This window comes from Cucumis melo, chromosome 12 (genome assembly GCF_025177605.1).
Source record: "Cucumis melo cultivar AY chromosome 12, USDA_Cmelo_AY_1.0, whole genome shotgun sequence".
In the NCBI taxonomy this organism is placed as follows: Eukaryota; Viridiplantae; Streptophyta; class Magnoliopsida; order Cucurbitales; family Cucurbitaceae; genus Cucumis; species Cucumis melo.
This window is the reverse complement of record NC_066868.1, coordinates 17369587-17384511: the sequence shown is the minus strand read 5'-3', so window position 1 is coordinate 17384511 and position 14925 is coordinate 17369587. Positions and strand designations below refer to the sequence as shown.

Sequence of the window (14925 nt, the reverse complement as noted above, 5' to 3'; positions counted from 1 at the left end):
TATACGTCGACAGGATTGTGAGTCAACATGGAGTGCCAGTGTCCATAGTTTCAGATAGGGACCCGAGGTTTACTTCTAAGTTTTGGCCTAGTGTGCAAAAAGCAATGGGAACAAAGTTGAAGTTCAGTACCGCGTTCCATCCCCAGACAGATGGTCAGTCAGAGAGGACCATCCAGACCTTAGAAGACATGTTAAGAGCATGTGTCCTTCAGTTTAAGGAAAGTTAGGATACCCACTTATCACTTATGAAGTTCGCTTATAATAACAACTACTAGTCTAGTATCGACATGGCACCATTCGAGGCTTTGTATGGCAGACCACGCAGGATTCTGTGTGCTGGAACGAAGTGGGAGAACGAAAGCTAGTTGGTCCTGAGTTACTTTAAGTTACGTTAGACAATATTAAGCTGATTAGGGAAAATTTGAAAATAGCTCAGGATCGACAGAAAAGCTATGCAGATAAGCGACGAAGAGACTTAGAGTTCCAGATTGGAGAACAAGTTTTCTTAAAGTTATCTCCGTGGAGAGGTGTTCTTCGTTTTGGGAGGAAAGGTAAGTTGAGTCCTAGATATATTGGTCCGTACCAGATAATAGAACGAGTTGGACCAGCAGCCTATAGACTTGAATTGCCAGCGGAACTCGCTCGAATACATGATGTTTTTCATGTGTCCATGTTGAGGAAATATATTTCAGATCCATCACATGTGTTGCAAGTACAACCATTTGAACTAAAAGAAGACTTGAGTTATAGAGAGGAAGCAGTTCAGATCCTCGACAGGAAGGAGCAAGTTTTAAGGAACAAAACGATCCGGCTCGTGAAAGTTCTTTGGAGACATCATGGAATAGAGGAGGCAACCTGGGAGTCAGAAGATCAAATAAGGAGGAGTTACCCGACACTCTTCACCTAAGGACTTCTAAATTTCGAGGACGAAATTTCGTAAGGGGAAGGTAAGTTGTAAACCCGAGATTTCCCTAGGATCATTTTCTCTTGTCATCTATTGTTGGGATTACTAAGTTAAAAGAAGAAAGAAAAGAAAAGAAAGGAAGTGGAATTGGACAGCACATAGCCCACCACCGACAAGCTCAATTTTCAGTCCAATTTCATTTCATTTCTCCATCATTTTCCATCCAAACTTTCAGAGCATTTTGAGGAGAGAGTGAAGGAAGAAGAAGAAGAATTTCATGGTTTGAGGTTGAAGAAGATAGGACAAAGTTCATGCAAAGCCAGCCATTGCAGAATCTGGGTGCAACTGTCAACCTCTGGTTTGTTTTGTTCGGTTTGAGCTATCCAGAAGAAACTAGGAGGTGATATTTTATTTCTTGAAAGTTAGTTCATTTTCCAACAAATTTCATGAAGGAAGCTTGAGCTGAATAGTATGAGAAGTTAATGGTTTTTGAAATGAAAAACAGAGCACAGGATTTTCGAGCAAACCAGGAGGATTTCTGGTGTTCTCTGATGCTTTGAGTATTCTGGAAGTGCAAAAGTCGAATCAGAAGCTCTATTTAGTATGGTTGGAAAGCGTCTTCAATATCCTACAACTTTCATGAAGATTTTATGAGCCAAAAATGACTTTAAGTGGGGTTAATTGCAGGGATAGATAAAGAGTGGTAGAGAACCTCGAATTCTATATTGTCTGTGTTCGGGGAAATTCTGGACGAATTGGTTGAGAATATCGTTTTTATTTCTTCAGGTAAGTTGTAGAGAATTTGAAAATGAAAAGTTTTGTGTGTATTTCATTAATTTTGGTTAAGTTTTGAGGAAGTTATGGGTATTGGAATTTTGGATATCGAATCTAGAAAATCTGGAAAGTAGAATGTAATGTAATTCTTAATCTAATTGTTTAGAGATTCATGAGCATGGAAAGACAAAGCTATCTATGGTTCTAATGCTCGGTTTTGGTTGTTGACAGGCCAAGAGGAAATAGTCTGAGTCTACAAACCGGGGAACTAGATAAGACTGTGAGTGACAAAACAAATTTCTAAAATGTTATTAAACAGTTGTTCATAATTATATGTTTTACATGTTTTTCTATGAATAATACATAGTTTTTGTGAACAGTTTCAAACATGAGTTTTGAGCTTAGATATTCTAATGTGGGTTATATTCAAGCACGTGGCTAATGGCTTTATGAAAAGTAGTTAAAACGATATCTTTTAAAGTAAAGCATGTGTGAGCAAATATTGTATAATGATTTAAAGTTTTTCACGAGCAAGCTGAATAAACTTGAGTTTACAAAAGATAAAGATAAACAGGCATGTTTAAATGTTTTCGTGTGACTTCGTGGGGATTTCCATTGACTACATGACTGAGATATTGAGCCTGAGGCTATATGGTACTGTGTGCACACAGGTTATATTTCCGTTGTCGACGTTGAGTGTACTCCGTGACAACGATGTTGTCGTGAGTGCTGGGCGGGCCCCACTACGACAAAGACGATGAGAGTGCCAGGTGGGCCCCACTACATCGTAGGACTAGTGAACGTTGGTTGTACTGGGCGTGCCCTACACCACGTAATTCGGTCATGTTAGTTAAAACGTTTGATGTACTTATTATGCCTTGCTAGATTTTTTTTATGACGAACTTGGTAGATATTTTAAAAAGCCTTATTTATTACATGTTTATGTTAAATGCTTTGAATGAGCATATTTATACGTCTAAAGGTTTATCAAATGTTTTGACGTCCGTATTTAGAGTTTGAAATTTAGTCACTCACTGGGCCTCGTAGCTCATTCTTTTCAAAATGTTTCCCACTTTTCAGGTAGAGATCGAACTCCCAGTGCTTGATACACTGGCAACGTCTGCTGAAAGTTCCGGATCAAACTCCAGTACGTGGTTGAAGTTGTATTTTGAGTCTCTTCATGTTGAAATGTTTTGTAAGGTTTGTATAATATCGTCCTAGAGGTCATGGTCGTAAAACTCTAGTTGTATAGGTTTTGGTCGTGATATTTATATCAGGTTATTTTACAAACCAAGTGATGTCATGACTACATCTCGTGTATGTTGGGAAGGTTTCCGTGGATTCCGCTGTGTGGTGTTCCATGTTGAATATTCTATATCTAAGATTGGTATGTTTATTAGATTTAACGTTTCAGTAGGGTCAACAGGGATCGTTAGAGGAGACGATGTCCGTTGGCTTCACGCCGTCTTTCGGGCTAAGACAGCAGGTGGTTCCGGAGGGGGTGTGACTAGCCAAGCCATAAAAGATCTCACTTTAGTGGCATTGGTTGATGTGGGCCACTCTCGAATAGCTTTTACCTTTTCTTCATCAACTTTAACATCATGTTTCTAACGATGAACCCTAAGAAGTTGGTTTGTTCTAGAAAAAATCTACACTTTTTGAAGTTGACATAAAGCTTTTCTTTTATAAATTTAAGCCAAATTGTCTTGTCATGTAAAATATGTTCATCAGCTTTTTGAGTAAACAAGAATATCATCAAAGTATACAATAAATAACTTTCCAATGTATTCTCTCAAAACATAATTCATTAGCCTCATAAAAGTGTTTGGTGCATTAGTAAGACCAAAGGGCATAACAAGACACTCATAAAGACCAAAATTTTTTTGAAAGTCGTTTTCCACTCATCTCCCACATTCATTCGAATTTGATGATAACCACTTTTGAGATCAAATTTTTAAAACAAATTTGAACCATGTAATTCATCCAACATGTCATCTAATCTAGGAATAGGATGTCGATACTTTACCATTATTTTGTTGATGACCTAATAATTAACACATATTCCATATGTTCCATCTTTCTTGGATACCAAAATCAACGGAACCGAACAAGGATCCATGCTTTTCCTCAAATAACCTTTGTCCATGAGTTCTTCTACTTGCCTTTGAATCTCTTTGGCCTCGGTTGGATTGGTTCTATAGGCAGCCATATTTGGAAAAGTTACCTCGGGTATGAAGTCAATTTGATGTTCAATTCCTTTTATAGGAGCTAGACCCTTTGATGCATCTTCATGTTGAAACATGTCATTAAATTCCTGCAAATGAGACTTAAAGCTGTCAAGAATGATTATTCTTGACGGTTTTAAAACCGTCGTTGAATCCAGTGTCAAGAAAGGCAAATTTCTTGACAGTTGTAAAAAACGTCAAGAATTGTTAACGTTGACAATTTATAACCGTCAAGTATTCAATTATTCATGACAGTTTAGAACCGTCAAGATTATAAGTTTTAATGTCAGTTTAGAACCGTCAAGAATGTCACTATGAATTACAAAAACCATCAACAATACGAATATTCATGACATTTTAAAACCGTCAAGAATGATTTTTCATGACATTTAATAACCGTCAAGAAAGTGATTGTTTATGACATTTTGTAACCGTCAAAAGTATTATTTTTCATGACATTTGGGAACCGTCAAGAGTATGCTTTTTAATGACATTTTGGAACCGTCAAGAATTTTGTTGTTTATGATATTTGCAAACCGTCAAGAAATTTTCCATTTTTTTAATTGTAATTTATTTATATTATTGTTCCTATATTATGCTCCCATTGGTCCAAGAATTCAACTACATATAAACGATAAATATACATCAAATATAGTTTTAAAACTCAAACATAAATATGCACTAGAACAATTCCAAAACTTTAACATATATTAACATTTTACCATATATGTATCAACATTTTGAAAACTTTACATATTTGTTCAATATTGTCATATACAAAACATTACTTCTATCAACCCATCTCAATGACCTTGAACGAAACTTGGCTTCAAATAAACTTGCATTCTGCATCCTCTACTACCTCCAATTCATGAGCTAAAATAAGTACCACCAACAGCAGAGCCAATCTACAAGAAGTAGATAACATCACAACAACAAAGTATGTTCAAAACTTATTCAGTCAAAGAAATCAACTAACAACTATTAAGAGTAAGCTGATCATACTACACAAATAAAATCACAGTTTCTATTCTCCAACAACCATAATGAATGAACTTTGTAGAGTAATCTAGAGATTTTCAATGGTATTCAGAATCGAAGGTTGTAGAGTAATCTAGAGATTTTCAATGATAATTAAGAATCGAAGGTTGAAATTCATAATAAGATCAAAAGGAAAAATAATGCCTTTAAATCACATCAATGGCTATACTCTCTGTGAATGAACTTTGTAGAGTAATCTAGAGATTTTCAATGGTATTTAGATGGAATCTAACTAATATCAACATTGCTTGTTTTTCAATTATTCATTTTCAACATAATCTCAAGTGGACACAACAAAAAAGTGATTCCAATTTTCAATATGCCTTATAGAGGTTTACTATACTACAACCATGCCTTATATTGAACTAAGAAGGGTTGAATCACATTAGTACCTTGAAAAGTTGGCGGCAAGGACCCTAGTGTGAGTGTTTCAAATTCAACAGAATGGATCTTAAATTTGGGAATTTGCTCTGCATTTATAGGTTAGGTAATATTTCTTGTTGTTTTGCATATTGTCTGTGTCAAGAAAAAACAAAAGAAAAATTATAAACAAATGCATAAGAAATGGAGAAGCTACAAAAAGAGGGGGGAAAAAAAAAGTAAAGGAAAGGGCAAATAAAATATGTGGCAGCATGACAGGTGGAATTAACATAGTTAACCAACAAAAAAGTTGATAGAATGACTTAAGAATGGATACTGCTGATGAAACAGATAAACCTTATCAAGATAGGGCCACATATATTCAATAATCATAAGAAAGTCTAACACAAAAAAATTAAACAATATAGAAAGTACGTACATTATCAACGACCTATTTTTATGTTAGACACGTCCATCACTATCGATTCAAGCAGAAAAGAAGTTAGTTAAACTTTGAAACTACTCAAAGAAAACAAGTATTAAACAAAGTAAACTGTACCATTTGATACTATTGAAGAGAGTGGAGCACAACGACAATAACCAAGTCTTGTTCTTCACTATTTTTCACATTTTTCTCTATTCACACATTTTATCAAACACCTTCTAGGCCCTCTATCTCCATAAAATTAAATAAAAAATTTAAAAATAAATCTTTTATGACTAGTATTTCATCCTTTATTTGCCATGAAAAATAAAGTAAAAGATGGATAAAACATGGGCAGAGTAGTAATCAAACCCCATCACAATATATACTTTACAAAATGTAATACTATCAAAATAATCCAATTGTTCCAACTTCTTCACATCTATGTCAAAACCCTTCTAGTTCTTCTTCCAATTCCAAGTTAAAATAAAATGAAGTTGATATTAAACTTACATAGAACATAACTATGCATTTACCCCTGTACATTCTTTTAAATCAATATGAAACTTTATATTCCACTTATGACCATTAATAACTTAATTAAATATTACCACAGAGCAATAGAACATGGTATTCTTGACTAATAGAATGTGGCAATGATGAGAAAATAAAATCTACCTAATCTGCAATGAACATTATTGTGTGAATTTGAAGGAAAATTCATACCACAAAAGTGGAAAAGAAGAACATAAGACAAGATGAAAAAAGAACATTTCAATAATCATGTTTTCTACCTTCACTTTTATACACAAGAAAAAGTACATAACTTGAACTACGGAAATATCACCAACAAGTGAAAGTTGTTCTCTTGTAACGTTACAATTTGAAATTTTGTAAAAGGAGAACATGTAAAAGAAAAATACCAACATTGCAGTGGCGGACTCTCTCAAATTGCCATCAATCTGGATATAGAAACTCGTTTGTGCAAACAAACTTGAAATTTCATTGAAGTCCAATAAGGATGGATCAAAAGTAGAAATAAACTCATTATAACCCAAACAATGGGTATAAAAAGAAAATCAACCATCAGTAGTGTAAAAAGATTTATGTCCAATCATACATACCTCTGCCTCTCCTAGAATAGGCTCAAACAAAAACCCAGCTATTCAGTCACGGTGCTCTACATTCCATAAGAATGGCAAGTAATAAGTTAAACCAGATGCCAAGTATATAAATCCCTATTGCGAAGTAATAAACAAATATATAGGGCTGATTTATAGTGGAAATACACAAACAAGATGGTTTTTTTATGATTCTTTTAGTAACAAATTTCTTGACACATAAATTGCAAACACAAGGGTGACGATGTCTTTGAATAATATATTCTCCTAACCTTTAAAGATTTTCTAAAGGGCAACTGCATCACCAAAATCAACTTTAAGATGTCCAGGCAACAAGGGACCAAATTAGTCAAATGTAGATCTGTATCATTTCTACCATAGAAGTTTGAAACAAGCATCACCCATAAGCCAAACAAACTGTAAATTAAAACAAATAGTAAATTTCCTAAGACTTAAGTTGAGCTATTAGGTATTTAATACAAAAAACTAAACCAGTCCATCAATGTAACAAACTTGAAGTTCATAGAGGAGAAGAGACATACCAGCAAAATGGTTGTGAGTTTGGGGTTTTTTAGTGTTTGTGTGGTCGGCGTCTGGAATGGCTATGCGTTTGAGTGGACCAAGAAGTTCTGTAGTTATCCTCAGCCGTGCGTGGTGGAGCGAAGTTGAGGCGGCCTAGATGTTAGGAAACCACCCGTGCGCGAACGTTTATGGTGGAACATTTGCTATCCGTGGTGCGAGAACGTTCCGTAACCGGCCGTGGGGGAACGTCTGCAGTGTTCGAATGACTTTTTTCTGGAGCTTGGTGGAGCGAGGACTCGCATAGTGGTGGAGAATGGGGAGTGCGTGTGATTGGAAAAAATTGGGGAAGAGGAAGAAGATAGGGTTTGAGAGAAAAAATTGAGGAAGAGGAAGAAGGTATTTTCGTGTATTGTGAGAGAAGAAAGGAAATTTAGGGGGGAAAAAAAGAGGGAAAAGATTTGTTTAGAAAAGGGGAAAAGAAAAATATTTAGATAGGGAGAAAGTAGGAGATAATGATTTTTTTTATTAATTATTTAATGAAAAGTGGTTGGAGGGAAATTAGGAATAAATGAGGAAATTTTGGATGTTTGGTTGTCGTCGGGAGGGAATATGAAATTTGGGTTGTGTGTGGAGGGAAAGGGAAAAAGTAAAAAGAGAAGGGGAAATGTAGGTTTATTTTTTTAAAAAAATTGGTTTTTTTTATAAAACATTCTTGACGTTTTTAAAACGTCAAGAAACGTCAATAAATTTGAAAATGAATCCCCTCCGCTTTTCATAAAAATTCTTGACGTTTTAAAACGTCAAGAGTTTATCGATATTTCTTGACAATTTTAAAACGTCAAGGATAAATATATACATTTGACGTTTTAAAAAACGTCAAGAATATCGAACTCATAAAAATTCTTGACGTTTTAAAAATGTCAAGAATGTAGAATAAACAACTTGACGGTTTCAAAACGTCAAGAAAGAATTGCATATTACTTGACGTTTCAAAACCGTCAAGAATTCTGTAAATTGTCTCCCCTCCACCTTTTAATCAAAATTCTTGACGGTTTTCCCATTAAACCGCCCCTTTCTTGACGGTTTTTCAAGAAACCGTCAAGAAAAGAAAAAATCAACCGTCAAGAAAGGGTCTTTTTCTAGTAGTGTACAAAGTTTGGTGCCTTATTTGAAAACAAGTCTCTCACTTTCCCCCTTTCTTATAACCAAGCACACATTCTTTCTTTTTTCCTCAAAATCAATCTTTTTTCCCTCTGTTGATTTTCATTCACCTTTCGTCCCTCTCTTTTTTTTCCTTTTCTCTCTTTCTTTAAACTTGTTTTCTTCTCTCTTCTCTTGTTCTTCAAGTTTTTTTCTTTTCTTTTCTAATTTCATTTAATCACATTGGACTTCAAATGGAGACAATGGAAGCAAAGTAAATTTCTTCCTGTTTAAAGTCAATAGGTATTTATTTAACAACCCATTGAAGGTGACCTCCTTATCATATTGTCAAGGTCGCCCCAACAGTATATCACCCATATGCATTGGTACTACATCACAAAGGACTTCGTCTTTATATCTCCCCAACGTAAAAGAAATAAGAACTTGGACTTTGTCTTTATATCTCCCCAACATAAAAGAAATAAGAACTTGGGAGTTTACCTTAAGTTTACCTTTGTTTGTCAACCATTCAAGCTTCATGGTTTCGGATGTGGACGAGTAGTAAGTTGGAATCTTTTTACGAGAAAAGTACTTACCACATTGGTGAAACTTCTACTATCAATTACCAAGCTATGTGGAGTTCCTTCAATCAAGCATCTTGTGTTAAACAAATTCTCCCTTTAATCTTCGACTTTTTCTTCCTTAATTTATACATTAAGTACTCATCTTGCAACTAAGAATATGAAGCTACTTCCTTCAATGTACTCATCGTCATGCACATCAGATTCTTCCTCAGGTGGTGCATCATGCTCATCACATTCATGCTCCCATTTCTTATCATCATGACTATTTTATTGAACAATCTTTGCTCATGTGTCCAAACCCTTTGCACTTCTTGTTACAATAAATACTTTAAATCTATATAATAGATTAACCCAAAATCATTCTTGCCAAATTTTCAAGAATAAGTTACATACCATATTCCATCTCCTCAAATTGATGATGGCTATTAACTGATGACTATAAAATGACTATTTTCTTCCTCAACCAAAACCATGAATGTCCTTAGTGAAATATTTCTCTTGATGGGATAAAAGAAAGACCGAGTGTTTATTGTTTTGGTATATTGGGGACCATAGCCCTATGTTTCTTTATATACTAGTTCAATTAGGATCCTCATTAAATCCTAATCAATTTAGGAATAGGCTTCTACCAATTTAGTTCATACTCAATTAGAAATCTTGGGCTTGAATTAAATATATCACATAATAGACCTAATTAAATAAAATAAACCAATGTGATAAATTATTAATTTATATACATAGGCCACAATTTAATTATATGCATTATTTAAATACGTCTAACAATCTCCCCACTTGAGCTATGTTTGTATTATATAATTAAATCACATAAACCTTAAGCGCACATAAACATTTTATTTTAATAATAGAATTCCTCTTTAGTTCAATCTGGTTTATCTTTAGCATCACCATGGAACCAAGGTGGCTTTTGTCACGATCCTTGTAACTAAACCTTCTTTGATCACCAATTCCAATACATTCAATGACATAAATCAAGTACGGATGGATAACATGGAAACTATATGCAAAGTGATCTAGATCATGCCTACTTCCAACTGATCCAAATTCCTTAGTGAGATCATTCTTAAAACTTTTATGCTAAACCACATTTGCAAAACTGCATGCATGATAAATAAGTTCAGATAATAAAAAATTAACCATCAACTTTATATAGAAAACAAACAAATTAAGGTCAAACAACATCCTTAATAACAAACTCCCACTAAACCATGGAATCAAAAAAATTGACTAACACCAATATGAGCAACATGCTCATGGAAAACTTTAATGGTGTACTTTTAGTCAATGGATCTATCATTATCGAGTTTGTTCTTTATGTGTCCTATCAAAATTTGACGACTCCGAACTCTTTCTTTCACAGCTAGAAGCTTCATGTCTATATGCTTTGACTTTGTATTGCTTCTGTTGTTATTGGAATACATTACTGTTGGGTTATTGTCGCAAAATAATTTTATTGGTATTTGCCAACTGTTATTAACATACTATAAACTTCATATATATGGTAGAAGAAGCTATAAGTGTTTGTTTAACACTTTTACAAAATACAACTCCTTTAACAAACATGAAGTTATAGCCGTAAGTGGATCACAAAGTGTATTGACATCCAACATATTCAGAATCAAAATACCAAATGATCTTCAAAATTTCTGATTCCCGACAAGTGAGCATATTCAGAATCAAAATACCAAATGGCTCGAAACTTTTGTTGCTATTTTTATGGATGATTTGTTTCTTATAATTGATGATCCATTCCACGATCTGTTTTAAGGCATTTTTTCATTTATTTTTCCACCACCTGTGTCTGTTTACCATGAATCTGGCTTATATTTTGTTAGAGATGTAGATTAGTATTGGGTAGGGGTATAAAGGTAATTAGTTAGGTGGTAGTTAGATGGTTATAAATAGGAAGTTGGGGAGTGAAGAGAGGGGAGGAGATTTGTGTTAGAATTGTTTAAGCTTTTGTAACTTCTTGAGAGAGAGAAGTACATTGGAGAGTTGAGAAAAGGACTGAGATTTTCTCAATCCGTTACAGTAATTGTTTCTTAATTCAATAAGGAGAAGGAAATCATAAAGAAAATCAGTGTTCTATCAAATCGGTATCAGAGCATCAAACCTGGGAAAAACGAGGAAATGGCGAAGAAGATTGAAGAAACTTTGAGGTCTTTGGCAGAGGAGATTGATTGGTTTAGGGTTCGAATGGAGAAAAACCAACAGCTGATGTTGAAGTACATTGAAATGATGCCAAAAAAAAAACGACGATGAGAGAAACAGAAGATTCGCTAATGAAATTTATGGAAGATATGGTACTTGAGAATTCTACAACAAAGAGAGCAATGGAAGGTTCATTCAGTCGAACAAAGACGAGTGAAAATATGGTAGAGCAAGCTGAAGCTTCGATACTTGAAATAATTAAGGAATCGAAGATGAGCACGAAGATTATTGAGCATCAAGCTGAGGAACAACAACAGATATCATGCATCGAAAGCTTGGCGAAGGAAAAAAAATGCAATGGGTGAAAGAAGCACAACATCGGCAAGTCAAATACTGAAGATAAAGAACACAATTGAAGGGGGAAATACAACAGCAAAAGAAACCAGGGACGAAGAACAAACAAAGAAGATAGAAATTGAAGAAGATATGAGTGATAGAAACAAATTCAAGAAGGTAGAGTTACCGAGGTTTAGCCAAGAAGTTCGATTCATTTATTTTTTGGACCGAACGAAATTTCCAAAAATATAAACCGATTGATTCTGAGAGAGTAATCGTTCCTGTAATCAAATTCGATGGAACCACATTAGATTGGTCTCAGTCGAAGGATGAACACGATGCATTCAAGGATTGGTTGAGATTAAAATAGAGGTTGTTACTTCCTTTCCAATCAATGAGGGAAGAACTTAGCCGCGGGCGATTTTTAGCAAACAAACCAAAAATCATGGAAGATCGGCAAGAATTACCGACGAGACCCGAAATGAAGATCCAAGTGAAGAAAAAGTTGCAGTTCGAAGACGTCGGAAGTGACTAGTTTCGATGAAAAAAGCAGACGCTAGAAGTTGACTGGTTTCGATGGAAAAAGAAGACAGCAACAGTCGTGTGGATGGGGAGGAAGAAACCGCCGAAAAATGGTGGTTGTTTGAGAAGGCGATACGAAAAGCGGGAGAGTTACATAGAGAAGAAGATGTTGTCGTGATGCTGATGACATGGCAGAAAGGGTTAGAAAAGGAGGTTAGTGGAAAGAAAATTAAAAAATCTATTCAAATGGGCTACAACTTGTCTTAAATAATACAATGGAGGCCCAACATTAAGTAGGTGGAGTGACATTTGACAAAACAAATTGATTATGGGCCCAGCCCACTGGAGGAGAAGAGTTGGAAAAAAAAAACGAAGCTTGAAAAACAGTAAAAGATAATCAAGGACCCTTCAGTTGCGACTGCAACTAATAATATAAGTAATAACTAGTGAGACAGCAGAAGAGAATAACACATGAGACTTTGGTAACCCAATTCGGCCAATATTGCCTACGTCTGGGGAACTAGGTACAGCTCATATGAGTAATTTTATTAATAGTCACCATAAACCTCAAAACATCAATATAGCTTATGTATACATCTCAATACTATAACTATATGTCTTGTGAATTAACATCAAACTCCAGGCTGCCCCTGGAATAAAAAAGACTCCCGTCGACAGCGTCTGATGGTCAGGCTCCCCCTGAATGTATGCGTGACTCAATCATTAATCAAACTAACCATAGTCTCATTTTGTATATTACTCACCTGCAAACCTCAACTTTAGATAATCATGTTACTTCCGAAGTCATAGGGTTAAGCTACCTTTTGTAGCGGGTGCTTCAATGATAAATCAGAAGTTACTTCTTCGTATCAGCAACAAAAACTTTTCTCTCTATTTTTCTACGTGCACCAGCCGATCTTCAAGACCCCAATATATACATATATCTCCAGCTATGTATATGCTTTGTATCTTTAATGAGATCCCTAAAGAATAGGAACTTGTTATTTTCTTGGAGATAATTAGAAAGATTCCATAAATATAGGAGAATCAAATATTCATTGATTATCTTCTCTCAAATATATCTTCTCTTTTAATTTAAAAGATATTCTTTTAGACAAAGTACACTTCAACAAACTCCCCTTTTGTCTAAAAGGAATTTCTTTTATTGTTGAACAACAACAGTACCACAGAGTCATTTCATTCACTCGCAACCTTCAGTTCTTAGTAAGACCGATGTCATTTCATTAAGAAGATATTTCATTCAGGATACAAAAGAATTTATCAAACTTCATTTGTCACTAAAAAAAAAAAACTACAGTCATAAAAAAATAGGGCAAGAACAAAAACATTATTCATTTCTGCCCAAAACCATAAAAAACAAAACATCCCATAATATTTCCTTATTCAACGTTTCCTCATTACATCCACTCCCCCTTTGAACCGGAAAAGTAATGACATTAATTGGATGGTGGCTGCTGACAACTAGTAGATGGTGCTGAAAACTTCAAATGTCGAATGAGAGCATCAACCTCTAATTGACGTTCAGACAACAGAGTGATGGAGTTAGTCAGTGCACAAGATTCAACAGTTAAGGAATTAACAATGCGGGTAGCTAAGTCATACATAGAAGCCTTCAGCAGACTCATCCCAGTCAGTAGTGTCAAAAATACGTGGGCCTCGAGTTGGATGCACATCATGGTCAATATCAGACACATGACTGCCTTGAAAGAGTCTGTAGCTAAGAGCAATTGTCTTAGGTTCAGGTCAAGGAGCATCAATTGCAGTAAGCACCGCTCCATTTAGGTGAAGCAGCAGACTGGAGAACAACCACGGAAAAGCAATGGGAACCTTGACCCCAAATGACCCAACATGCCTCAACAGTTGATTGTAAATGAAGGCACCCATATTTGCTTTATCATCATTGCAAATTCGATATAAAAATGTACCTAAGGCAACAGATATGCTTGAGGCATGTGAGGAAGGGAACCAATTGGCAATGCCAATCTTGTGCAGGATGACATACTTGACGCTGAGAGCAGCCGCAGGAATTTTATTCACAGGCCATGTGGACAAGGTCCCTCCAGATAAGACAGTAGCTAGAACCTCAGTAGTAAGACATGGTGGAGAGCAATCAAAATCAATAGTATTTCCAAGAAAACCATTTATCAAAGTAGGTGAAATCACAAATTTGAACCCTCTAATGTGCACCGTCTGATAATCAGCACTACTCGGATCATTAAACTCATCAGGCAGATTGACGATAAGTTCTCTAATTAGCTGGGGATGAAAAGGGCCAACATTCGAGATAGTTTTTTCCAAACCAACCTTATGGATAAGGTCCATGATACTCATGCAAGATTGGTGTTTGTCAGATATATTTACTTCATCGGCAATTCTCCTCTGCATCACAAACTTCCAACGTTGAACACTTTCCTCGTGGTGAAAAGAAATTCCATCAATGGGAATAGGTGGAATATTTGCAGGAATTTTCTTTCTACCTGTTTTTGTGGTAACATTTCTCATAGCCTATTGAGTTTTTCTTTCTGGGGGTTTATGACTTTTAGGAGATTCTGGCCTTCCTTCAGAAGATGGTGCAATGGGATCAACAGTAGGAGGAGGAATGTCTTCAGGAGGTATCTCAATTTGGTTAAAAGAAGAACATTATCATCATTTTGAGAACCATCAGTCTGTTCCTCACGTGCAGTAGTAGCGATTTCAAGAATGTGTGCAGGCACTGCATCCGGTTTCGAAGTAGGTAGTTTCGATCAAGAAGGGTGAACAGAGGGAGAATGACCTAAAGGTA

General features: G+C 35.4%; 1 protein-coding gene across 1 annotated transcript; it reads right to left on the bottom strand.

The window, feature by feature from the left end:
• Positions 1 to 13886: 13886 nt before the first annotated feature.
• Positions 13887 to 14645, bottom strand: LOC127144159 (uncharacterized). The gene has a single exon (XM_051079727.1). It carries the CDS (start codon positions 14643 to 14645, stop codon positions 13887 to 13889), a length of 759 nt encoding a protein of 252 aa, XP_050935684.1.
• Positions 14646 to 14925: the final 280 nt, after the last annotated feature.